Source organism: Rutidosis leptorrhynchoides, chromosome 3, assembly GCF_046630445.1.
Source record: "Rutidosis leptorrhynchoides isolate AG116_Rl617_1_P2 chromosome 3, CSIRO_AGI_Rlap_v1, whole genome shotgun sequence".
In the NCBI taxonomy this organism is placed as follows: domain Eukaryota; kingdom Viridiplantae; phylum Streptophyta; class Magnoliopsida; order Asterales; family Asteraceae; genus Rutidosis; species Rutidosis leptorrhynchoides.
The window spans coordinates 676,266,083-676,290,322 of NC_092335.1; the positions used below are offsets into that span (position 1 = coordinate 676,266,083).

General features: G+C 33.7%; 5 protein-coding genes and 1 long non-coding RNA gene across 7 annotated transcripts; 4 read left to right on the forward strand and 2 right to left on the reverse strand.

Moving 5' to 3' along the window:
* The first annotated feature begins 1,872 nt into the window (after positions 1-1,872).
* LOC139899402 (uncharacterized) lies at positions 1,873-4,865 on the forward strand. Its single transcript, XM_071882230.1, has 2 exons — positions 1,873-2,666; positions 3,924-4,865. Exons 1-2 carry the CDS (start codon positions 1,949-1,951, stop codon positions 4,022-4,024), a joined length of 819 nt encoding a protein of 272 aa, XP_071738331.1. The 5' UTR covers positions 1,873-1,948; the 3' UTR covers positions 4,025-4,865.
* Positions 4,866-5,516: 651 nt separating this feature from the next.
* Positions 5,517-7,363, forward strand: LOC139899403 (mitochondrial zinc maintenance protein 1, mitochondrial-like). The gene is made up of 2 exons (XM_071882231.1): positions 5,517-5,868; positions 7,054-7,363. The coding sequence occupies exons 1-2, from the start codon at positions 5,616-5,618 to the stop codon at positions 7,128-7,130; spliced, it is 330 nt and encodes a 109-aa protein (XP_071738332.1). The 5' UTR covers positions 5,517-5,615; the 3' UTR covers positions 7,131-7,363.
* A 285-nt stretch (positions 7,364-7,648) lies between these two features.
* LOC139899404 (pectinesterase inhibitor 6-like) lies at positions 7,649-8,525 on the forward strand. The gene has a single exon (XM_071882232.1). It carries the CDS (start codon positions 7,819-7,821, stop codon positions 8,395-8,397), a length of 579 nt encoding a protein of 192 aa, XP_071738333.1. The 5' UTR covers positions 7,649-7,818; the 3' UTR covers positions 8,398-8,525.
* Positions 8,526-10,524: 1,999 nt separating this feature from the next.
* Positions 10,525-13,249, forward strand: LOC139899405 (uncharacterized). Of its 2 annotated transcripts, none has more exons than XM_071882234.1 (7): positions 10,525-10,605; positions 10,776-10,831; positions 10,966-10,990; positions 11,906-11,980; positions 12,166-12,270; positions 12,357-12,476; positions 12,977-13,249. In XM_071882234.1, the coding sequence occupies exons 2-6, from the start codon at positions 10,827-10,829 to the stop codon at positions 12,471-12,473; spliced, it is 327 nt and encodes a 108-aa protein (XP_071738335.1). In that variant the 5' UTR covers positions 10,525-10,605; positions 10,776-10,826; the 3' UTR covers positions 12,474-12,476; positions 12,977-13,249. The 2 variants fall into 2 exon arrangements, with proteins under 2 accessions (XP_071738335.1, XP_071738334.1); XM_071882233.1 differs by having other exon boundaries at positions 12,973-13,247.
* A 2,934-nt stretch (positions 13,250-16,183) lies between these two features.
* On the reverse strand, positions 16,184-18,651 carry LOC139899406 (blue-light photoreceptor PHR2-like). The gene is made up of 4 exons (XM_071882235.1): positions 17,593-18,651; positions 16,733-16,959; positions 16,562-16,648; positions 16,184-16,447 (listed from the first exon to the last, which is right to left on the reverse strand). The coding sequence occupies exons 1-4, from the start codon at positions 18,553-18,555 to the stop codon at positions 16,387-16,389; spliced, it is 1,338 nt and encodes a 445-aa protein (XP_071738336.1). The 5' UTR covers positions 18,556-18,651; the 3' UTR covers positions 16,184-16,386.
* A 3,507-nt stretch (positions 18,652-22,158) lies between these two features.
* On the reverse strand, positions 22,159-23,784 carry LOC139899407 (uncharacterized). The gene is made up of 4 exons (XR_011777465.1): positions 23,632-23,784; positions 23,379-23,525; positions 23,200-23,287; positions 22,159-22,758 (listed from the first exon to the last, which is right to left on the reverse strand). It is a non-coding gene; the product is annotated as an uncharacterized lncRNA (long non-coding RNA).
* Between the last annotated feature and the right edge of the window lie 456 nt (positions 23,785-24,240).

Consider the following 24,240-nt stretch of genomic DNA (forward strand, 5'->3'; position numbering starts at 1 on the left):
TACATATACTCCAAATATCTTTTATATCTTTTCTGATTACACATGGTGTGCGTCAAATAATGTCATTAAAGTTTAAATAGTCACAAAACTTAGCCTTTTCAATTAACATCAGAAGATTACATCATCATAAGCATAAGTAACATGACAAAATACATAGATAAGACCACTTGGAGTGCAATCAGACCAAATCATCAAAGATCACAAAAACAACCACATATTTCTTGCACCAAATATACATAGATGCAACAATGGCAATGATTAATTCAGTTTGCAGATACACCAAAAGGATCTCTAAATGGCAACGATTAAACAAAAATAGTATTGTGCCTGAATCAAGATAAATGTTTTAGAACCGTCTATTTTCAATTATAACTCTTGTGAATAAACTATTCACATAAAGCAATAAAGCATAATAAGGATTTAGTCTTTTTTTTTTTCTTTTCCATTTAGGCATTTCATCAAATACATGGTGATGATGAAAACCCATACAACTGAAAGTTCCTCTTCATTTAAGCATTCATCAAACATCATGATAAGTTGTACAACTGAATGTATTAAACTCGCCCCAATGTAAGTAAGACGTTGATCCCATATTTTTGTTAATAGAAGTAAAGAATCATAAATGAAGAAAACTTACTAAACCAATGAAGAAAACTCACTAAACCATCAAATTTTATCTTCATTCGGTTGTACAAACAGCGTCTGCTTATAGCAAAAATAGAAACAGGTTATAACTTCATATATTATATAAGAAGAAACGAATTTAAACCTGATTCCAATAATGGATCACGAATAGTCAAACGCAGCGCCTGCAACTCTAGTTCTAAAATGATTAAGTTTCATTACACTTAAGACCATTCAAGTGGAAGCAGATCACGCTACTACCGTCGAGAGTTCAGCCACCCGCATTAGAATACTTTCTTTGAAATTAAATGGGTTGCCTTTCAAATGCATTAGGGGTCAACTAATTTATATATGTGGAACACAACCTCTTTCAAATGGATTGAGTATTAACATTTGGTTTTTGAATTCAAAATCAAATTCAAATTATGTAGAGTGAAGTTGACGATAGAAGCTTCAGTTGGAGGAGAAAGGCGGTACAATGGTGCACAGCTTGATGCTATCAAGCTATATGATGTTTTCTAGGTAAATTAATTGAGTATTAATTAAATATAAATTAATTAAAAAAATCAAATGTGCAGCACAAGGAAATTGTGAAGCTCAAGGAAATTGTGCAGCTCAATTAAATTAAAACATCCATTGCCCTTCAAACAAAACAAAGATGAACACAAAACAAACAGATCCCAACAAAATAAAAAATAAAAAGGAGATTGAACTTCAAATATTAACTTGAATAAGCGAGAATCGGTAAAGCCCCAAAAATACCCATACGAAGAACGGAACTTGGAAGATCAATTTTGAGAAAGAAGATGAAAAAATCAAAGGATATATGGATTTAAAGGAGTGTAAAGAAGATACTGAAGCTTTAGAGATTTGAAAGAGAAATTTTTTATCCAGAAAAACAATATAAGGCGTGCTGCAGAGGTGGAATTGAATACGGCTGTTTAGGGTTTTTTATGTTTAAAATTATTTAAAGATGGTTATTTTTTTTAGGAGCTTTATTTTAAGTTAATAATTATAATTATTATATTTATATTAGTATTAGTGACATCATCAAAGATGTCTAAGATTTTTTTTTTATTATTTTGAATTTTTTATAAGCTTTAAAATTGCATATTAATGACATCATTAAGTTAGAATTTTAATAGATAGTATTGAGATTGATGATTGATATTGATATTGATTGATGTACTCCGTAAATTGTTAAAAGTAACAATGACATCCTTATGATCATCTCCGTTCCATCATAAATAAAAATAAAAAATCCCCAAATTCAAAACCCTAACTCTAATAATTTGAATCACAGTTATCATCATCTTCAAAATCAATGTCACCAAAAACCCTGAGCAATTCACGTCACGCAATTGACACCTGCACATTTCAGCTTCACAGCTGGCGACCATTTCATCTCCCCACCACTCTCAACAAAACCCTAGAAAAAACCGAAAATACCAACAATCAAAATCAATCATCATCTTCAAAACCTCAAAAACGCCGTTGTCTTACCGATCGTGCAACCTCATTTTCAATTGAAACCTTAGACATGTCGAAACTGTCGTTATTCGATGACGACGGTAACGGTTCGCGATCATCTGTTAAATCGAAACGTGATCGGATACCATGGATGGCTAAAAAGCGCCGTAGACGTGGATCGCGATCGGTTTCGGGTCGGAGTTGTTCGGTTGGTGCTTCGAATGCTTACGGTACGTGTTCGGATTTTATGATGGCGAATAACGGTGGGACGGATTCGAGCGGTGAGCTGTTTGTTAATGGAGATGTGAATTGGGCTTCAGATGCAAGTGATGTTAAGAATTTGAGGAGAGATAGTGGGGGAGATAGAGACAACTCGAATACGAACACGAACACGAATAGTAATGGTTATATGGCATTACATCATTATCATGGTAATTTGGATAATCAAGGAAATGAATCAGGGTATGGAAGTGAACCTGGGTATAGAGGTGATGCTGAGTTTGGATATGGTGATGAGTTTGATGAAGAAGAGGATGATACCAGACTATTGTTTTGGGGCAATCGATTAGGAGGTACATTGTTTGATTTACGACTATCTAATTCACTGTTATATGTTTAAAACTGTTTGTAGTATAAATCAAGGTATGCCTTTACTTGATATATTCTGTTGTGAGCTTATGGAATTAGATTAGAAATAAGCTAAAGCTTATAAGTTTATAAGCTGTCGAAACTGAGATTATCGGCTTTTCTATATATCAGTTGGTCCATAAGCCAGGAAAATAAGCTTAGCCAAACTGCCAAACACTACATGAGTGGGATATAAAGGACTATACCTATGTGTTCTATAGATATAACTTTAAAGATGTAAACTTTATTAGGGATTATATATTGGGAGGCCACCCAAATTTATCGTTTTGTGTTTTTAGGCCACCCATGTTTGAAAATAATTTTCTAGGCCACATAAATTTATCTTTTTGTGTTTATAGGCCACGCATACTTGAAAATGTTTTTGTGGGACATTCAAGTTCGTGTGTTGTTCCGTAAGTACCAAATCTTGTTAAAATCTCATTTGAAAAATGTAAATAATAACACAAATATACCAAGTTTTTTTTTTTTTTTTTTTATTAACATTGGTTGTATTATATAACTACTTGTTACCAAATACACGAGTGTATGCATTTTTTAATATTATTTAAAAGTTTTCAAGTCGGATTTGATATATATGTAACAGCATACGAACTTGGATGGCCTACAAAATCACTTTCAAAAACGAGTGACCTACAAACGTGTAAAGATAAACTTGGGTGGCCTACAAAATTATTTTCAAATATGGGTGGCCTACAAACACAAAACAATAAATTTTGTGGCCTCCCAATATATAATCCCTTTCCCACTTTATCAATAGAAATGCGATTTATTGAATTGGAAATTAGAAAGTTTTTCACCTGTTGTGGGTGTAGCAATTTACCATATAGTAGCCTCATTCATGTATATTTGATAAAAATCTACTCCGTACAACGGATTTATCCAATTGGAGTTTTAAAAAATTTGCGATCGACTCCCTGTGTGTCATGAAGATATACGATATTAGACATTAGTTAGAGATGAATTTCAACTTGAACAAGATATAGTAACTTGAACAAGATGTCAAACACTTCCTTTCGGAAACAATGATGCCTCACTTTTTTATATTTGTTGTTAGATTTCACCTTGCTGGTTATACTGCATAAAACAAAAGGTTGGTATAAAGATTTAAGCATAATAAACTGTAAATGATATTTTTCTCATATGGGTTCTGATGGATCTGCATTGTCTTATATTTGCACCAGATACACAAAATATGGAGATAATAGGTGAGAATACGTTGCAGAAAGCTCATCACAGGTGTCGTCGCAAGAAACATGACCTTAGAATGGTTGATGCTGTTTAAGGGCATGAGGTTTTTTTTGTACTATATCTCTGCAAATATTAAGAATTGTTGTAACTTATCGGATGACAATTAACACTTGTTATTCATGTGTGATTGAACCCTTATTATTGAACAAGAAGGGTGTCCTCATGCCCTCCAAGTTCTCATTTTTGTTCCATTTTATGGGACTGTGTTACCTTATTTTGCTGACAAGAGAGGATTGGACTTGTTTGTTAAGGGTTGATGATTTTGTTTAAGAGGGACTTTATATGATCTGACGTTCCTATTTATTTGTACAATCAGTTGATTTATATTTTGAAAAACTGTCAAGAGATTAGCTGATTTCAGACTGATTTCACATACAACTGCCATTCTTGCACTATTACTGTACTGCGTTGACTGTCGAAGGTATCAAATAAAAGGGACAGTGGTGAAAGTTTCAAACATTATGTGATTACAACAAAGCTTTGATTATGCTGATACATCCACCGGTCGGATCTCCACTATTTCTTTACTTTCAAGTTTGATAGGCATGTAATTAGATCTAGGGTGTTTTAGGTGTAGTTTGATTGATTCTTGATCTAGGGTTTGGTAGTTGTTGGCGATGGTTGTTGCTGTCATCTATGTTTTCAACTGTTTGGTAGTTGTTTTCAACTGTCATCTATGTTTCGATGATGTTTGGTATGCAGCTTTTTGTCTGTGTTAGGAGCTTGAAGGATTCATATGTTGCGATTCACTTGTTGGTCTCACTAGGATTGCATCGGTCGGTTTGATAATAAATGGTTTTTTCAACATTTGGTGTTGTGTATCATAATGTAATCTTTCGTTGTAATTGGTATGTAGTGTGACTAACTAGTTCAATATAAAAGTCAAATAGGTCATTGAACCTTGTCAATCTGACACAGTTGAGTCTGAATAATTTAATTGTAACACTATTAAATCATCGGATCTATTTAAGTTTAAAATTTATGTCTTTTGGCAAAAAAGTCACCTGCTTTTGGGTTATGATCGCATATTAGTTTACAGGCTTTTTAGTATTTCGGTTTCGACGTAGTGTTGTAACAATTGAGAGGTCAGGAGTTCGACTCCGCTGGGCTGCAGCATTGCACTCAATGTTATCTCTGACTTGAAGTATCCACTCAAGTCGCCTTTCGCTTAGTGTGGGTGCAGCGGGGAGGAGGTTTTTACCGGTCATGCCTTCGGATTGGTCCGGGTATCCTTCAGGGCAGTAGTTGGGGGTGTGTTATGCAACTACGGGGTGAACGCGCGGGTGGTTAAGTCCCTATGATCCCAAATTGATGACCAAAAAACGATGGTTCATAAGTTTATAGATGCTTTATTTATTCATTAATCTGTACAAAGCTGAAAAAAGAAAAACAAACTTAACATAAAACTCTTTGTTAAGGTATTAAAGTGTAATGGTATGAAATTACGGGGTTTTAAATTTCAAAACTATAGAAGATAAAGGTACATTTTGTAAATTCAATATCCAAAATCCCAAAGTCTGAGAATCCATTTTTTATTCTCAATCTGTACAATTCATGTTTTCTTCGTGAAGCTAATCGGCGGTTGTGATCTGTAACAGAATAATTACAATACTTCCGATTTGAATATGGCAACAAGACAATTATCTGGAGAAGCATTGACTGCATACAGAGCGTTGTTGAGAGCCACACGAAGATCATTCGCCGGAGATACGGTGATGCTTCAGGGATCGGCGGCGGAAGTAAGGAAGAAATTTGAAGAAAATCGGCACGTGACCTCTGAACCGGAGATTAAGAAACTTTTAGATGAGGCACGTGAGGCTTCTCAATTTATATCGAATATGATCGTTCAGGCTAAACTCAATTCTCGCGGCGGCTACGGTATTTTAATTACAGTATACAATTTCATCATGTGTGTATGTAATAATAATGTGTATGTATATTCAATTCAATGTATGCTATATGTTAGTGTTTGATACCTGGTTAATGATTCTGATATGATGGTGTTAAGATCTTAATTGCAATGTTAAAGCGCTTTAGTATGAGAAGTTTAACCTAATCAGATTATTGTTTAATGATTATGATATGATCGTGTTAAGATCTTAGTGTTTGTAAGTAGTAACTTGTACTATTTTAGGAAAATAGTGGTTTTCTAATGTTGAGTTTAAATGTATCTCATTGTAGTAAATGATCATGCTTTCTTTCTGATCAGATAGATGACCGACTCCTTTACGGTTTGATTCCGTATTTGGATCTGTTCGGTTGTCGCGAGTTTGGTTCATTCATTCCATTTTTCCCGTCGTTGGGTCTTTTGTGGGCTTGATGTTGTTGCCGGCGTTGTTGACTTTGTTGACTTCGGTAAATAGACCTCGGGTTAGGTGTTCTTGGGTTGCCCGGTGATTGGTTTGAGTTTGCGGTTTCTGCGGGGTGAAAATGCGGAGTTGGATACGGGGTCGAGTTTTTGTGTATATTTATAGGCTTAGGCTGGGTGGTTTGTTTTATGTATTCTCAATTGTAATTCCAATGTGCTCGCTCTGTTGTCAACGTTGTCGTTCATATTGTTTAGAACGAATAGAGCGAGGGTCAATGTGTTTGGTCGTTTGTGACCGTTACTTTCTGTTATACAACCGGATCTTCGGGTCTACTATATATATATACATATTAATATTTTTGTCAAAAAAAAAAAAAAAAAAAAAAAAAAAAGATAGGCAGATACATTTTTATAAGATCTCACTCTGAAATAGAACTAAGTTTTATATATTTTTTGATCTTAGTAGTTACTAGTTTTTTGCCTATGGGGTTGGTTTGAAAATTCACTGGATACATGATATATGAAAATTCAGTAATATAAATAAGGGAAGGCTTGGGAACTTTTTCAAATAATTTTGGACAAATACAATTGTTAAGGTAAAATGTTCTTTTTGTGATATGGTAGATACGATGGTTACTTTGAAACCACATTTTAAGCATGTGGATTATAAAATTGCATGTTTTGGTATATATATAATACAGTAACAACTGATCGATTTTATCTTTGATAGCTAAAGTTTATGTTTATTTCTGCAGAAGTAAAGGCGAACAAAGACCATGCAGGGGCAACACTAGAAATCCCTTCTGAAGAACTTCTTCGACAATCTGCCTGACGAAAAATTTACTGAACGATTTCTTTGTTTGTGAATCAGTTTTTTTGTTATAGACTGCTCAAATTTATGTTTTTGTAGTTCATAATTTTGAACCCTACCTTTATCTACAATTCATAAATTCAATCATTTACAATTGTTGTCAGATACTTATCATATGATTATAACTAACAGAAGTAGAGTCGCTATACTTCTTAAACGCCAATTTAGACTGTAATTGTATGTGTATAGTATAATGTTGCAAAGCTATCCCATTTAATACTATATATCATCTTTTTCATGAACATTTCTCTCTGACATGATGCAGTCTGGCTTGATGTGGAACATGGTACCTTTTCGGATTGCCTTTGCGTGCCTCCATCAATGCAGGGCAAGACAAAAATCTAGAAGTATCCCGACACTTTCGATATTCATGACGGCCCCACCTAATTTCACATGACCTTATCTTTCAGGTTACCCTCCCACTTGTTACTCTTTAATACCCTCATCCTCCTCTTGTTTTTTTTAGCTAACAAGCACAAAAGAGTAGTTCTGTTCAACACTTTCCACCTCATCCTAAACCCCCTTTCTATATATATTCATAATCATTTATATATATTTAAGTTCATCTTTTCAACTCAGGTGCCTAGACCAATCTTATATCAATTCCCTTCATTCTCGTCTCCACATTTTCGAATATCTCATCTAATTAATGGCATGTAGCCCGTCTATATTAGTATTTACATTTGTGTTTCTATCATGGCTAGCAACTCCATCTTGTTCATGGGGAACTAGACAAAGAGATGGTTATGTTAAAGATGCATGTAGTGTTACTAGATATCAAGATCTTTGCATCGACTCTTTATCTTCGTACTCAAAAACAGCCAAAACTGACCCAAGTAAGTGGGCCCGGGCTGGTGTTTCAGTTACCATAGGGGAAACCAAGAACGTAACCTGTTACTTAGTTGGGTTAAAAAAGAATAATCACATGAAGGGAAGAAACCGAGTGGCGGTTTTAGATTGCGTTGATGTGTTTCAAGATGCATTGGATCGTCTTCATCAATCATTAGGGGTGCTTAGACGACTTAATGCTGAAACATTTGATACTGAAATGCAGGATATTACTACTTGGATTAGTAGTGCGCTTACTGATGAAGACACTTGTTTAGATGGGTTTGAAGGGCAAGACAGTCATGAAATTAAGTCGTTGGAAAGTAAGGTTAAAAGATCGAGTTATTTTACTAGTAATGCTCTTGCACTTGTTGCTAAGCTTGCTTCTTCCGGGCCATAGCGCAAGATTATGTGACCATTATGCCCTTTTGGCAAGCTTAAGTAGCATTGTCTTTGTATTCACCGTAATAGTAGTAAGTAAATAAGTTATTGGTTTAGTAGCAACCAAGTTACATATCATGAATGTGTTGCCCCTGAATCATTTTTAATTGATAATTCCAAAAAATGTCAATGAAAAATGTAATAAAAGTTATAAAGTTTAGTGTTAACATTATTAGTTGTTGCTCATCTAAACACAAACACTATTTGTTATTTCAACAAAAAAGTTCAATGTTTAGTGTTAACACTTAACACTGAATTGCATTTTTGTATTATTCTAGTACTAGTGCAAAAAGACACTTGAGCATTAACGTTGAGATGTTAAGTACAGAGCCAAGAGAAGAGTTATCTTTTCCTTAAATGTTGTGTCTTCAATTATGATGAGTGGTTAATGTTGCATAAGCTCTAGAGATGTCTTGATGTTTGTTTGACCCAATATTATGTCGCTTTATTATTTGCTAATTCTAGAAACCAAATATAATCTGCTATGAAACATTATACGGAGTACTATTTATGTTATCTTGGTTGGAAAATGTCATTGTATGTATGCATTTGTTATTTCTCCCTTTCTTTGAAAGGGATTGACAACAAATGGTCAAAGTAATAACGTGTTAGGTTTTTTATATAAGTAAACAATTTGCTAACACTTGTTTGAATAGTTGAAAAACAATAGCAAACACTCGTTTTTTTGGGTTAGAGACGACTTTGATCACGAAGTTAGCTCTCGTATATGTCCAATTTTAATTAGAATAAGAAGGTACGTTGTTTTTGGTAGGAAAGAGTCTATAAAACCCATATGCATTATTTTCAGATCAAACATTACAAATCTGAGAATTGATGTATTTAATTCGGCGCTTCCTCATTAACGAATGAGTGAATTGACGGTCAAGTTTTAGAAATAGACAGGTAACGGTTTTTGGTCGACAGGTACCCGAGAAGCCTACCGATCAATACGGTGTGGGTTCAAGTTTTAATCGAGGGAGTGTATACATATGTTCATGTAGGAGTTGATTTGTATTCCATTGTTACATGCTATTTGGAATCGAAGAAATCATCATATCGTCCAACTGTTATTAGATCATGACAAACTAACACAATGTAAATAGGACAACCAGTTAAAAAAAGTAGTAGTTAGCATAGAAATATCCATTTTAAGTTTCTTCAAGGTGACATGTACTCCGTTACTTTCGTGGACTCTATTCAATAAACAAAAGTAGACTTTCGTAACAGTGTACTCTGTTTATTACTTATATAAAAGTAGACTTTTATATGCGGAAGTTTTTCTTATATAATGCTTCGTAATAATAAGATCAATAATATTAAAAAAAACGTCATAACTACTAGCATTAATCAAAGTAACAGTTGTAGAAAACGTAAATATTAAATCAAATAAACTTATGTATGACCAACGATACCATTAAGCCTTATTAGGGCAAACCCGCAATTAGTTGCCAAGAAACTCGGGTTCTATTCCGAGGAGGGGGAGGTTTTCTCCAGGATTTACTGCAATTAGTTGTCAAGCAACCCAGTTCTCGCGATTAGTTGCCGAGCAATTCGGGATGATCCTTGGAGTTTCCTACCTAGCGCGCGTGGGTCGCAAATGAAAGGATTCGATGTGAAATATTGCCGTTAAAAAAATAAACTTATGTATGTAATGTTGAGTCATATTTTTGGGCATTTTTAAATATTGAACCATATCCGATTGTACGCCTTGCACGCCCTAATATCCGGCTTCAGTAACATGTGACTTGTTCTTGGAAGTAGATATGGACTCTTGTGACCACTACTAACTAAATCAGGCCCATGTACGATGTCAATTATTGTCCATCAAGATCAAAACAATGTCGGCGATCCTTTCTGAGAGTCGACATGATATATATCGAATGACAAGAGACCAGGAAAGTTATTACACTATTTCACTAGAAAAACCTTTTTCCTAAAACAAAATTACATTAATTAATAATTAATAATAAATGGTAAAACAAAATAAAATACGGAGCAAGTATAAAAACGTCACGTGCCTTCCACGTACGATTACTAGAAGCCTAAAAGGAATCAGGGTTTATTGGTTTAAGACTTTAAGCTGTATAAACCCGCCTCGTGGTTTCGCTTCCCCTTTATATCATCCAATCCTACGGTCTACTCCGGCGACCTCACGGCGGTGCAAGAGGTAAATCTCCGATCAAAGCTTTCAATCTGTTCTGTAATTTATTCGTTAGCTTTTACCTTATTAAAGCAGTCACTTCATCTTATTCACTCATTTTAACGCTGCTATTTTTTAAATTAGGGTTATATGTATATATTGGTATCTCCAAACCCTAATTTTATATGTACTTTCAGATTCCGTCTATTTTCTCGTAATTCTCTCTCAATCTTTTTTGCACGCTGAATATGAGGTAACGTCACTGTGATCTACTTACACAATTTGCTTTTAATTAAACCCTAGATCCTTAATTTCCACTGTCTGGTTACTATGTGTTATATTCTTTTTATTCTCACATTATCAATTTATATATTTTATTTAATGCAGCCGACCAATGGAGGAAGATGCACCAGTAAGTCCTTTTATTTATTTGTTTATAAGTATAAATACATTTGTATAATCATTTAAGCTGTATGGTGTTTATGTTGGCCAAAATATCATCGAATCAAATTTGACTCTGCTGTAGCTATGTTGTATGGCTTTGTTATTATGTAGAACTGCATAGAAACTGAAAAGGCATGACTATGCTAATTGTGGAATGCTTATATAATCTATAAATACTGTCTCTATATATACATTGTCTTGGCCATGAACTAAAATGATATGTTTGCCTTTTCAATTTGGTCTCTTACATGAATAAAGTAATTGTACACTAATTTTTAGTTACAGTTTTTGCATTAACTGTCTCTTTAGTTCAGAGTGTCTGCTAATATTGAATAAAGTAATTGTGTTTTGGAGTAACACTAAAATGATGTATTACTTTGACGTTGATTCTTCTTCTTATTTCACTATGTTGTGTGAGTTATAGACAGGACTCAGATTAGTTAGTGAATGTAGTTCTTACCTGATTAGGCACTTAATTGCTGCTTTTACCACACATTGAGCAAGTGTTAGGGTGCATATTATTGTTAAAACTAAAATGTTTTCCAGAATAGTTTCATGAAATTTCCAATTAAAAAATGAAATTCTAAATTGTACTTATTGAACGAAAGCCTGAAAAACAGAAAACGTTTTTCAAATATGATGTATTCAAAAATAAAGAAAAAAATCATTGAACACGCTTTTTTAATGCATGACTAAGCTATTGAAAACTTCAGGTTATAGTTTGCAACTTTCTGCCTTTCTAAAGATAAGAGACACCTCTTATAATTGTCAGAAACGAAGATGCAAATTTGGAAATTAATACCCAACGGACTATAAGTTTTTCATTATTATTAGAGTTGGAAAATCTTTACTCACAAATGTCTTGTATGAAATTATGTGGCAGACCAAGAATGAGGAAGAGGAGTTCAATACTGGGCCCCTCTCTGTCTTGATGATGAGTGTCAAAAACAATACACAGGTACAGATTTTTTTTTTTTTTTTTTTTTTTGTAAATTTGTTTCCGATAGGTTACTCACATAAAGTTTTAGTGACATCATGTCTATTCAAGTTTGTCATCAGTACTTGTCTTGCTAGTTTGGACTGATCATTTTAATGACCCTTATGTTTATTATGGTTGACATTTTCAATGTGCTGTAAATTCAGGTGCTGATTAACTGCAGGAATAATAAGAAGCTTCTAGGACGTGTGAGAGCCTTTGATCGACACTGTAACATGGTGCTTGAAAATGTTAGAGAGATGTGGACAGAGGTTAGTTATTTGCATGATCAAATTTATAGTAATTTGTGTATTGTGTATTGTGTATCTTATATTTTAACACATATTATTTGCATCAGGTACCGAAGACAGGGAAAGGGAAGAAGAAAGCTCTACCAGTAAACAAAGATAGATTCATTAGCAAGATGTTTCTTCGAGGGGATTCTGTTATCATTGTCCTTCGAAATCCCAAGTAATAGGTATCAGCCTTTCTATTTTTTGATTTATTAAGTCAGGTTTCCTTCGAAACGGATCACAAATGGTAAAGTACCTGCTTTAGCCGGACCTGCAAACATCCTTTTCTTGTTTCTGAAAATCCATGTTTGTGCGATAAATATCATTGTAGTACCTGTATATCTGTATCTATAATAATGATGATTCATCAACTTTTTAGTTAAGTTTTTGAAGTTATACCTGTTTGACAGAATGATTGCCACATCTTATATCTAGAATAAGAATAAGAATTAAAACTATAATTAGAATAAGAAATCATTTGTTAAGAGTATGTGTTGAGTATGTGTTTAAAGCTGAATGGTCTGGAATTCTGAGCTAGAAAGAAAACAATTTACGGTAATAATGTGATATTGAGTTTTTTCAACTGCACTGTTGATTTGTGTGAAGTTAATTTATTTTATTTACAAGAGTTAGTTGTTCCTTTTATTTCTCATTGAACTAAAAAACTGTTTTGCTTTTCAGGAAGTGTGTACAGCGATCTGCATTGCTTGTTGTGGGTGGAACCTCAACTTTATCAAGGAGAAATTTACAATCAGTGCTTTCTGTCATCAAAATCTTGTAGTTGCTAAAATGTGAACTTAGATGAATTAGATTTTCTGTCTTCAACGAATTCTCGACTTGTTAAAACTGTTCTAAGCTAGTTAAAACGTTGTTATCGTTTCATGAACCAATGACTATGTATTTATGTGAACACCCCACTTGGTATATTACACGTCTTAGGTTACATTCTATTTGATTAGTATTTTTTTGGTTCGACTTCAAATTAGCTACAGTTTTACAAAAGATGATTATAAAATTTATTATGGCTTAAATATTTTTTCAACCCACTTAGAGAGCTCCTAATGATTTCGCCTTAGTCCTCCAGGACTACATGCCACCTCAGCGCAACATTAGCACTTCCTTTACAAGACTAAATTCCGGACTAAACACTCCCAACAGTTACACCTTTCTTCCATATTTTTTAATTACTTTTTTATGTTTTCTAAATAATTAAAATTAAACATAAAAGTCATTAAAATAAAACTAAAATTTCATTAAAAATAAAAAAAAGTTACAATAATTAAAAAAAAAACGTTACAATAATTTAAATAGAATGCAACATAAATAAAAATAAAATACTACAAATAAACTACTCGTCGTCGTGGTCCGGACGTGCCAATTCCTTAGCATATTCTTTCTTAAGTCTTGCTCGATAATTCGTCATCATTTCGTATTCGTCGGGAGGCAAGTCTCGTGATACCGGTTTGGAAAGAAGCTTCAAACTTTTCAACATTGTCCTCGTCTCGCTTTCTTCACAGAGCTTTTCCATGATTTTAGTCGCCGCTAGTTGAGAAGCTTCAGCGGATTGAGCTATCTTTATCCGAACTTCGTCGGATGACATACGACTCGCGGCATCGGATGAGTACGAATCCATTTGACTTTTAGCTCGACTCAGAGGACATCGGATCGGGTCGTGATATTTAAATAAATTTTCAAATTGGGTTGGGTCGGGGTTCCTGTAATTTGCGGGTTCGAACTAGCCTCGGTTGGAATTGGTAATTCATCGGCTTGTTTTCTTTTGTTGGTAGCCGATATACCTTCACTTTCCATAAACTTTGGGCAATCCCTCAAAACTTGTCACGCATCATCAAAAGCAAATTGTCGGCCCTTGGTTTGGTATTTGAATTGTTTTCGGGCCGCATTCATAATGTCATCCCCCGAACAACCACTTTGTCACATTTTCTCAAGCTTCGAATAAATACCAATAAAAATCTTCACATCTCTTTGAATTTTAGCCCATTTCCCACTTATTTGATCCGCACGCCTTTGCTCATTAACTAACGAATTGTATTGTCTTCGGACTTCACCCCAAAATGAATTATAATTTTGGTCGTTTCCCGCATCCGGATGTTCCGAAACATACACATAACGCTAGGCTAAAACTTTTGTTTCCAAGTCGGTCCAAGGAACTTTCGGACACCTCACTTTTTTCCTCGAACATCGGCCACCGGTTCCTCTTCGGGTTCGACATCGACATGGCGCGGAGTTTCGGGAACTTCTTCATCATCGAATTCGTCACGAAGTCTTGGACAATATGGTGTTTGTTGGGATTGTTGTTTCGTGTAAATGGGAAATGGTTGAGATTGTTGGTTGATATTATAGGGAATATGTTGTTGATAGTTTTGGTTGGTGAAGTATTGTTGATGTTGAGTTTGTTGTGTGTGTATGTTTGGAAGCATACCCGCAAATGCATTAGATGGATTAGCATTTGCAAAGCGAGAAAACCCGATACTTTGTTGCGATTGATCAAGCAAATTTTACATCATGTCGCGACCGACCGAATTCGGGTCTTGAACTTGAAGGCGTTGTTTCGAGTTGCCTTTGTTTGGGGTATTTTTGAAACTCATTGTTTGGGGGGAAAAAAAGATTGTATAAAATGTAGAGATGAATGAAATAAATTGGAATGGAGTGTAGTATTTTGTTGTGTAAAATGAGTAAATGTATTGTGATTTATATAGAGTGTTTAAATGGAAAAAAAAAAAGTTGGAATAGCCGTTGGAATTTGTTTTTTAATTTTTTTTCCATTTAAACACTCTATATAAATCACAATCCATTTACTCAATAGCCGTTGGAATTTGTTTTTTAAATTTTTTTTTTTCTAAACGGTCATTTTTTGACCAAAATACTCCGTCCTCAATTATGATTTAAACGCACGAACCAGCGGACGAGTGGGTGGGCGGACCCCTGGGCGGTGCCGTGCCATCGGCGCCCACCTGGGCGGTGGGCTGGGCGGTAGTGAAGGTGGTTCCGTTGAGACTGCTCTATAGAAGAGAAAAATTCTCAAATCATCATTTTTCATTTTCTCTCAAAACTAAACATTGGTAATACATTTTTTTACGAATCTAGATATTAATATTAACTAGTTGTGGAGCCCTCGCATCGCGCCGGGAGCTCCGTTTTGAATGTGAGTTAAGAAAAAAGTCTTGATCTAGAATTTTTTCGACATCTAACATTGAAGGGTTTTATTCTTTTGTGAAAGTTGCTTCTTTAAAAATGTTTTTCGACATCTTTTTGGTAGCATTGAAGGGTTGTTCATTTTATGAAAGTTGCCTCTTTTATCGTTGAGGAAGAAAAGAGAGGAAAAAAAAAGTTAGTTGATTTTTTTGTAAAAAAGAATTTTTTTTTTCGACATCTTTTGGTAACATGTAATTGTTAGTTCTTTTACAAAAGTTGCTTATTTTATCGTTTGGGAGGGGAAAAAAAAAGTAAAATAACGAAAATACCCCTGGTTACTGTTGGTGAATAGTGAAAATTGTGTTGTCTATTAGTACATGTATATAAATATAAATATAAATATAAATATAAATAAATTTCACCTAGTCCTTAGGCGGATTATATTTAGTCTAGTCCTTAGACCCGTCAAGAATTGAACCGAACTAAACTGAAATATTATGGTTCGGTCCATATCTAGTATAAATTAGGTCTGGTCCGGTCCCCAGCCTGTTTGTTCCGTTTCTGAACTATGCATAGGCCTACTACAGTCATTTAAAAGCTCCGGTTCATCGCTACAACTGCTACAAGCAAACCTTGTATAGGTTTACAACTTTTGTTACTTTTATACAATACAGTTGCTAATAGACCAATACATATAAGGTAGTAGCTTTGTAAATGGTTTAGTGTTCAAACGATCAAATCTTATTCAAACACAATTGTGATATATCCAAAATCCCATAATTACACAAATTATTACATAATATTTATAATGAATGTTACACAAACATTTGCAGAAACATAAATGTAGGACTTTTACTTTTTGATCATACAACCCCAAGTTTAAAGATCAATGACCAGACAAGAATTTTAGACACGTAAATCATTACTAATCACCCTCTACCTTTAAACCGTGACTGGGGCAATATTATGTTTTTTTGAAGAACTGCATTTCCTTGTGATGAACCTGCAAGTCCAAATTATGAAAGCTTAGATAGGGATGAAACATATACAAATATACAAAGCTACTAATAAAAAAGAACTAATCCAAATATAAAATAAAAATCAATCATTGACTTACCTGAAGAAGTCCCTCCATAAGAGCTCGTACATTAACCAATTCATCCCATCATCTTCATTGTTCCCATTCGATTCACCAGAAATCGTTCTAAAATTTCACTCATTATGTCAATTACAAATGCAGAATTAAAGGTAAAAAACCAATGAATAGAAGAAGCATTTGGATATATACCTAGAAGCAGATTTTTTTAACTCGTCGAACATTAAACGTGGAGAAACGCATCCCACCGTAAGCCATGGGGAGATTTTGCAAGAGAAATTTGCACCGTATACAGTATCGTTATTCCCATCTTTGGTTTCTTTTGGAGGTTGAGCTTTGAATTCGGCTGCAAATCTTTTAAGCCGGTTTAATGCTTCAGTCTCACCTCCAATGAGAGGACCAGTAGAAACTGGTTTGACCTACACCAAAGTCAACGATATTACGACAATGTACTTTTGGATCTATCGCCATTCTTAGAGTCTATACCCATAATCTTCTTTGTCAAGATGTAGCCATTAAATTGGTTTTTATGTAGTCTTTAAAGCGATTAGTGTAACTTGAAATATTATTATCAGATAACAAGTAGATAGAATGGGAGAATTATAAACAGATTTGATCCACATATATATGTATATGTATATGTATATGTATATGTATATGTATATGTATATGTATAATGTATATAATAATTTTAACATGATCAACTTATAGGTCTATCATCTTATCCGCCAACTCATTTATCGCGTCCTCATAAAGAAAAATCTGGAATTGCAAGCTCAATAACTCAAAATTACATTTGAACAATATGCAATTAGTCAAGCTCAACCTTAAGATCTCAAATAGCCCGAAAACATACTTTTATAACTATATATCATTAAAAACAAGTTCAATTTGAGCTCAATCCTAAACGATACATATCAATAACATAAGCAACAACATTTGTTTCTATATACGAACTGACTACTTATATGTAAGCTCATATTTCAAAATCTCTACTCATTTGCACCCCTAATTTAAATATTATCAATAGACAAAACATTTAAATTTCATACCTGACTCATATTAGCAGTAGAACTGAGACCCAAATCAGCCAATGTTGGAATCTCACCAGCCTCTACATTACAACCAGATGGCAAACCTTTAAACTGATCAAGAACTTCAATAGTATTTCTTAGTTTTACACCCTTAATTTTATCCCTAAATTCAGAATACTTTGTTGGCATTTCTTCTAATTTAAAAGGTAAATCTTCAATATGATACAATGTACTTCCCCAAAAGTATTTAATTTCCACCCCTTCATCTTTCAATGCATTTTCAATCTTACCCTCACCTTTAACCTCATCATTAGACACTTCCCTATGAGTATACACAGCCTCTGCTCCAACTTCCTTAACCAATTCGGATAATACGGTTTCGGGTTTTCCGATTCGGACAATAAGATCCGACCCTTTTGCCTGAAGATTCTTTCTTAAATCTGAAACGGATTCAATCAAGAAAGATGCTTGATTTGCACCAGCTTTATCAAACCCAGATGATGATTTCCCAAAATCTTTAACATCAAAGCAATAAACAGGTAAAACAGATAAAGATTCATTATTAGCAGAGTTTAAAGATTCATTATCTTGAACACGGAGGTCGTTACGGAACCATACGACGGAGACACGGCGGAGACCTGCGGCGGCTGAGGGGTCAGTGGGCCGGCGAGGGTTTAAAGATAGGGGATTTTGAAGTGGGGTTGAAGAAAGTTTTGATTTTGATACTGATTTGGGAAGTGGGTGTGAGGTGGATTGAAGAGAAAGGTTAAAAAGTGATGAAATTTGAGATGGGATTTTTAGGGTTGTTGGGAATTTGGGGGTGATTTGGGGTGGTGAAATGAAATATGTTGGAAGGAATTGAGGGAGTGAAAGTGTGATTGATGTAAATGGAATAATGGGGAGGTTAGAATTAGATTGTTGGTTGTCTGCTGGTGGTGTTTTTAAATCTGGATTTTGTGAATCTTGAAGTTTAGGATCCATTTTTATTGGTGGATTGAAGGTTCAGGTTGAAGTAAATAGAATGTTTATATAATGTGTTAGTTTTGAAGGTTTTCAATGGTGTTTCCGTGTGTATTGGTGCAGCATGCTGCGTTTTGAGTGTGTTTGGTAGATTGGTAGATGGAGAGGAGAGGAGAGGAGGTAGGTGGAAAATATATTTTCTTTAAAAAGTTTCTATATATATATATATATATATATATATGCTAGTTAAAGACCCGCGATTTTGCGGGATTTTTGAAGGGTGACAAGATTATATTATATTGCAATATAAAGGGTGAAATCATTTATTAATATCATATTATATTGTATTTGTTATTTTACTTTGAATTTGTTTATTCAAACAATCTAACAATTGAAGATAATCAATATGAATTTAATGTTTCTATAATAATACTATTTGTAACATATTTATATTGGCAATTTTTTTTAATATACAGAAGAATAAGATTAGACAAACATAAGATTATACATTTTAGTTGTTAATTGCAACTCGTGTTTAATGATAAGATCTGTAGCATATCAAAATTACCATCATTCATTGATTGACATATCTAGCTTCAGAACTATTGAATTAAAAGACTAAATAAATTTTTTTATTACAGTTTACATTCATTAGCAACAATTTTACATCTTTCGAAAGTTAATAAATACAAATTCTCGTTAAACTTAGAATTAAATAACGAAAAATACTTTTCACTGAAATTGAAATGGCTGTGTACCCACGTATGTCCGCCTGGTACAGGAAAGACAACTTGTCGGACGTGGAGATCATTGATGGGTTGTGCAGGTTGGTTTTCTTCATTCATTTACTCTGTATCAGATTCAGGACCCAATTCTTCATCACTTTGATGTCCCAAGTAAATTAAACCCGAGCTGCTGTCATTTTCATTATTTTCATCATTAGCGATAAGATTATTCTGATACCCGTAATGGACATCAATGTTGGTTTGGCCGGTGTGATCACCCGGACTTCCTAAGTTTCTAAAGCTGAAATAAAAACAGGTATAGTAATATTAACATTAACATAATATTGAACGAAACGTTGTAATTAGATATGATGTGTGTAGACAAAGGAAAATACCAGTTGATGCATATCAATATCCGTAATGTGTGTGATGCAAGATGGAAAACACATGTGTGGTGCCATTGTAAGTCGTTTAAGGTGGGCTGATGTATTATTTGTATGTGTTACTTCATCTTCAAACTTGGTCAAGCACATTTCTATATCATAAATCGTTAATTATTCAATAAAATAACGTTGACCAATATGTAAACTTAGTTGAAGTACTATAAACAAATGTATTAAGTGATAATTGTATTAAGTTTAGAGAAATACCATTTGTTTGTTTGTTTTTTTTTTTTTTTTTTTTTGTGTGAACGATATGAACAATTAAACATGAAAGAGGGGTTAAAGTTTAGACCATATTGTCAAATTAATTGGGATTATGTCATTTGGGTTATGTTTTTATATAATATGGGTTGATTGGAGAAGTTGTAATATTAAATTAATTTAATGGGTCAATTGGAATATACGATTAAAAACAGAAAACAAATGGGTCAAAAGACAACCCAAATTGTAATTCAACTTTCAGTTTCATTAACATACCTCGCTCCTTAAACACTAAACTAAACCCTAAATCTAAACCATAAACATACTAACTCTAAACTCTAAACCTTAAACGCTAATCAATAAACCCTGAACCCTAAAACCTAAACCCTAAATCTTAAATTCTAAAATCTAAACCCCAAACCCTAACATGTAAACAATAAACCCTAAACACTAAATCATAAACCCTATACACAAAACTCTAAACCCTAAACCCTATATCTAAAGCCTAAACTATAAAACCTAAGCCATCCCTAAACTCTAAACCACCAACGCTATATCCTACATACTAAACCCTAAACCCTAAACTCTAACCCTAAACTCTAAACCCTAAACCAGAAACCCTAAACCACCAACCCTAAACCCTAAACACTAAACCCTAAACCCTAAACACTTAACCACAAACCTTATACCCTAAACACTAAACCCCAAACATTAAACCCTAAACTCTAAACACTAAACCCTAAACACTAAACCCTAAGCACTAAACCCTAAACCTTAGACACTAAACCCTACACACTAAACCCTAAACACTAAACCCTAAACTCTAAACCTCAAACACCAAACCCTAAACCCAAAACACTAAACCCCAAACCTTAAACACTAAACCCTACACACTAAACCCAAAACCCTAAACCCTAAACACTAAACCCTAAACCCTATACACTAAACTCTAAACCCTAAACCCTATATCTAAACCATAAACCCTAAACCCTATATCTAAACCATAAACCCTAAACCTTAAATCAACCCTAAACCCTTAACCACCAACCGTTAACCTTACACACTAAACCCTAAACCTTAAACACTATATCCTAAACCCTAAACCATAAATTCCAAAATCTAAACCTTAAACCCTACACTCTAAAACCTATACCCTATAAACTAAACCCTATACACTAAACCCTAAACCCTATATATAAACCCTAAACACTAAACCCTAAACCATAAACCATAAAATCCTAAACCCTAAACTTTATATCATAAGTTCTAAAAACTAAACCCTAAACTTTAAAGTCTAAACTCTAGACCCTTAACTCTTAACCTTAAACCCTATACCCTAAACACTAAACCGTAAATCCTATACACTAAATCTTAAGCCCTAAACCCTACAACATAAATTCTAAAATCTTAACCCTAACCTTAAATCCTAAACTGTAAACCATAAATTGTAAACCCTAAATAGCAATTTCTTAACCTTAAACCATTATCTCTCAACGTGAATGTGTAATATTTTTATCCGATTATTTATAAAGTTAATTGAAAATCATCACTAATGTATGTAAGGTCACTTGATTTTTTTCCATACAATCTATATGTTTCTCTTCGGTGTAGTTTACCACACATTCGTTAATGTCATTAATCTTTTTAGGTGATCATGAATTGTGAATAATGTCATAGCTTGTTGTCTTTTGGTGAGTATCTTTTGAATCTCCGACGCAAACTTTTCACGTAATAGCTTCGATCTATAAAGTTGCAAGCGGCGATAATGGAACTTTTTCGACGTCTTTCTTAAGTCTTTGGTGTAGTTTCTCACATATTCGTTAATGTCATTAGTCTTATGAGGTGGTCATGAGTTGTGAATAATGTCATAGTTTGTTGTCTTGTGGTGAGTATTTTTAGATCTCCGACAAAGCCTTTTCTCGTAATTAGTTAGCCGGTAATCAGTAAATTATATTTTCTTACAAATATGTATATTATTAAAATATATTAAAATCTTAAATTGTATCAAAGATTTTACCTGATTCATAAGTTGTTCTTAATACTTAGTTTTCCAACAAAACTTAGACATACAATTTTCGAAAATTGACCTGACAGATTCATTAAATTTATAAAATAGTTATTCTTGTGAATAATAGATTGAATAGTCTCAATAAAATATGTTATTATATGTTTAAGTTACAAATACTAATATTAGCATTTGGTTATTTTTTAAACTTCACTTATATAGATTCATCAAGTAATTACAATGTGCAAGAGATTCAAACTAAAAGTAATATTGTTAAATTACAATGTGCAAGAGATTTAAACTTTAAATGCATAAATTCACTAAGTAATTCACAAGGAATCACGACAATAACATTAATTTCAGTATTTTACTGAAGAGTAGCTCTTGCTTCGAAAGAAAAATATGAATTCAAAACTGTGAATTCCTATTAAAAAAATTAAAATAAATAATCGAGAAACTAACATAGTGGACCCTATCTTGTTAGCAACCACATCTCGTCTCACTGAATTCGACTTAACGGCAACCCGAGTAATTGTAAACATTCCAAATATGCTGAAACTCAATATCATCAATCTATCATCTAAACTAAACTTCATATGGAACCTTTTTCCTCACTTATTCATCATTAACAATCACTTATTCATCATTAACAATTTCAGAGTTGAAACTAACAAGGTTGAGGTCAGTCGCGCTTCACAGCGGCCGACCTTAGTCTTTGTGGTGATGCGTTCGATGACATAACTAATCACATCCCACATTTCTCTAACTTTATCTAGCACCATGTGCAGTGTTGATCAAATGCCCTTGCTCGACCCATAAGTTTCTTATTATTCCCGAAGTTAATTATAACCTGGATTTGGGACACAATGATAGAAAAAAATAAGACAATAAGTCGAACACAACCCATCCAATTCAAACTAATATTTATCGTGACTTGTTTTTACAATAAAGCTTCCTTTCATCTTTCTCAAAACTATCCAACCAATTAGTTACAATATAATATCCTAGAACGTTACAACTAACTACAAAAAGAGGGGCAAAGCTAACATGTAAGGTAGCAATGTGTAGTTTATAATTTGTACCTCGTTGTAATGACAATTGTCTTTTTTCATGAGATAACTCCTATTGTGCACTACTACACACTTTGTATAGTGTAAAACAAACCCATATGAACTTTTCCCCTTTTGGCTCCACAAACCAACAACTTTCAATGCATCCATCAATCCATATATCCATATTCCATACATCAGTCCATTAAAACTAATATAAAAGATTAAAAGAAAGTAATTACCATATCATCTAGCAGTAGGCACGAATAAGGTACTGCATAATAAAATCAGACACCATAGTCTTACTGAAAAATGCCCATGCAGCCATATCTGCACACACACAAAAAACATAGTGTATTGTGTATACTATTAAAAATAAAATAAAATAAAATAAGTAACAGTAAGAACTCTTATTACTAACTTATGAAGCAGTTTCTCTCAAAACCACATCAAGAGCTTGAATAGTTTCTTGAGGATTATCGCAACTTTTACCGTTTAAAAACCGTCTTAAATGATCAAACTCTTTTCAGCAGCAAACTTTATGTTGACTTTATAATCACGTGTTCTCCTACATATTTAACATAGCACAACATAATAAGTACTATTGTACTAAATACAAAATATCTGACATACATTCATGAAGATATTAGTAAATAGAATGGCAAGGTGTATACAACCATCTTCATTATCATGGACAGTAACAACTTAATTCTTTGGACGCTAAAGGTGGTGATCCAGCAGCAAATGCGCTCTTTTTACCATCATAAGCCAACCGCCGATTGCACATGTGTGAAGTCACATACTTCTCAGGCAAACATTTTAATATAGCTCTGCATTTGGATTTTGAGGTCACTTCAGGGGTAATTGTCACCTATAAAAAAACTCACAATATTTAAAATTTAAATTCAAATGAAATTGTCATACCTGATGTTATAGTCGATCGTATGAAACCGCGCTTTGATTGAAGTAAGTTGCTCCTTGACTCGCAGCCCAAAATCTTCATTTGTAAGTTTATCTTGATTGTACTTATTCCCTTTCAGCACCTGTAACCACCAAAAATTACAAAAAAATGATACTAACTGAAATAATCTTGAAATAATTATAGTAAACATTTGTAGTGACGAAAAAAGATGTCAAAATTAATACATTATCGATCTCTTATTCACGATCTGTGGGACGTCTACAAGTAGCCTTGAGCATTGAGGTAACCTGCCTCTCATTGAGTTTCTTCGAATAACGTTGACTATCAACAAATCTGAAAATCTGAAAATCTGTATAATATA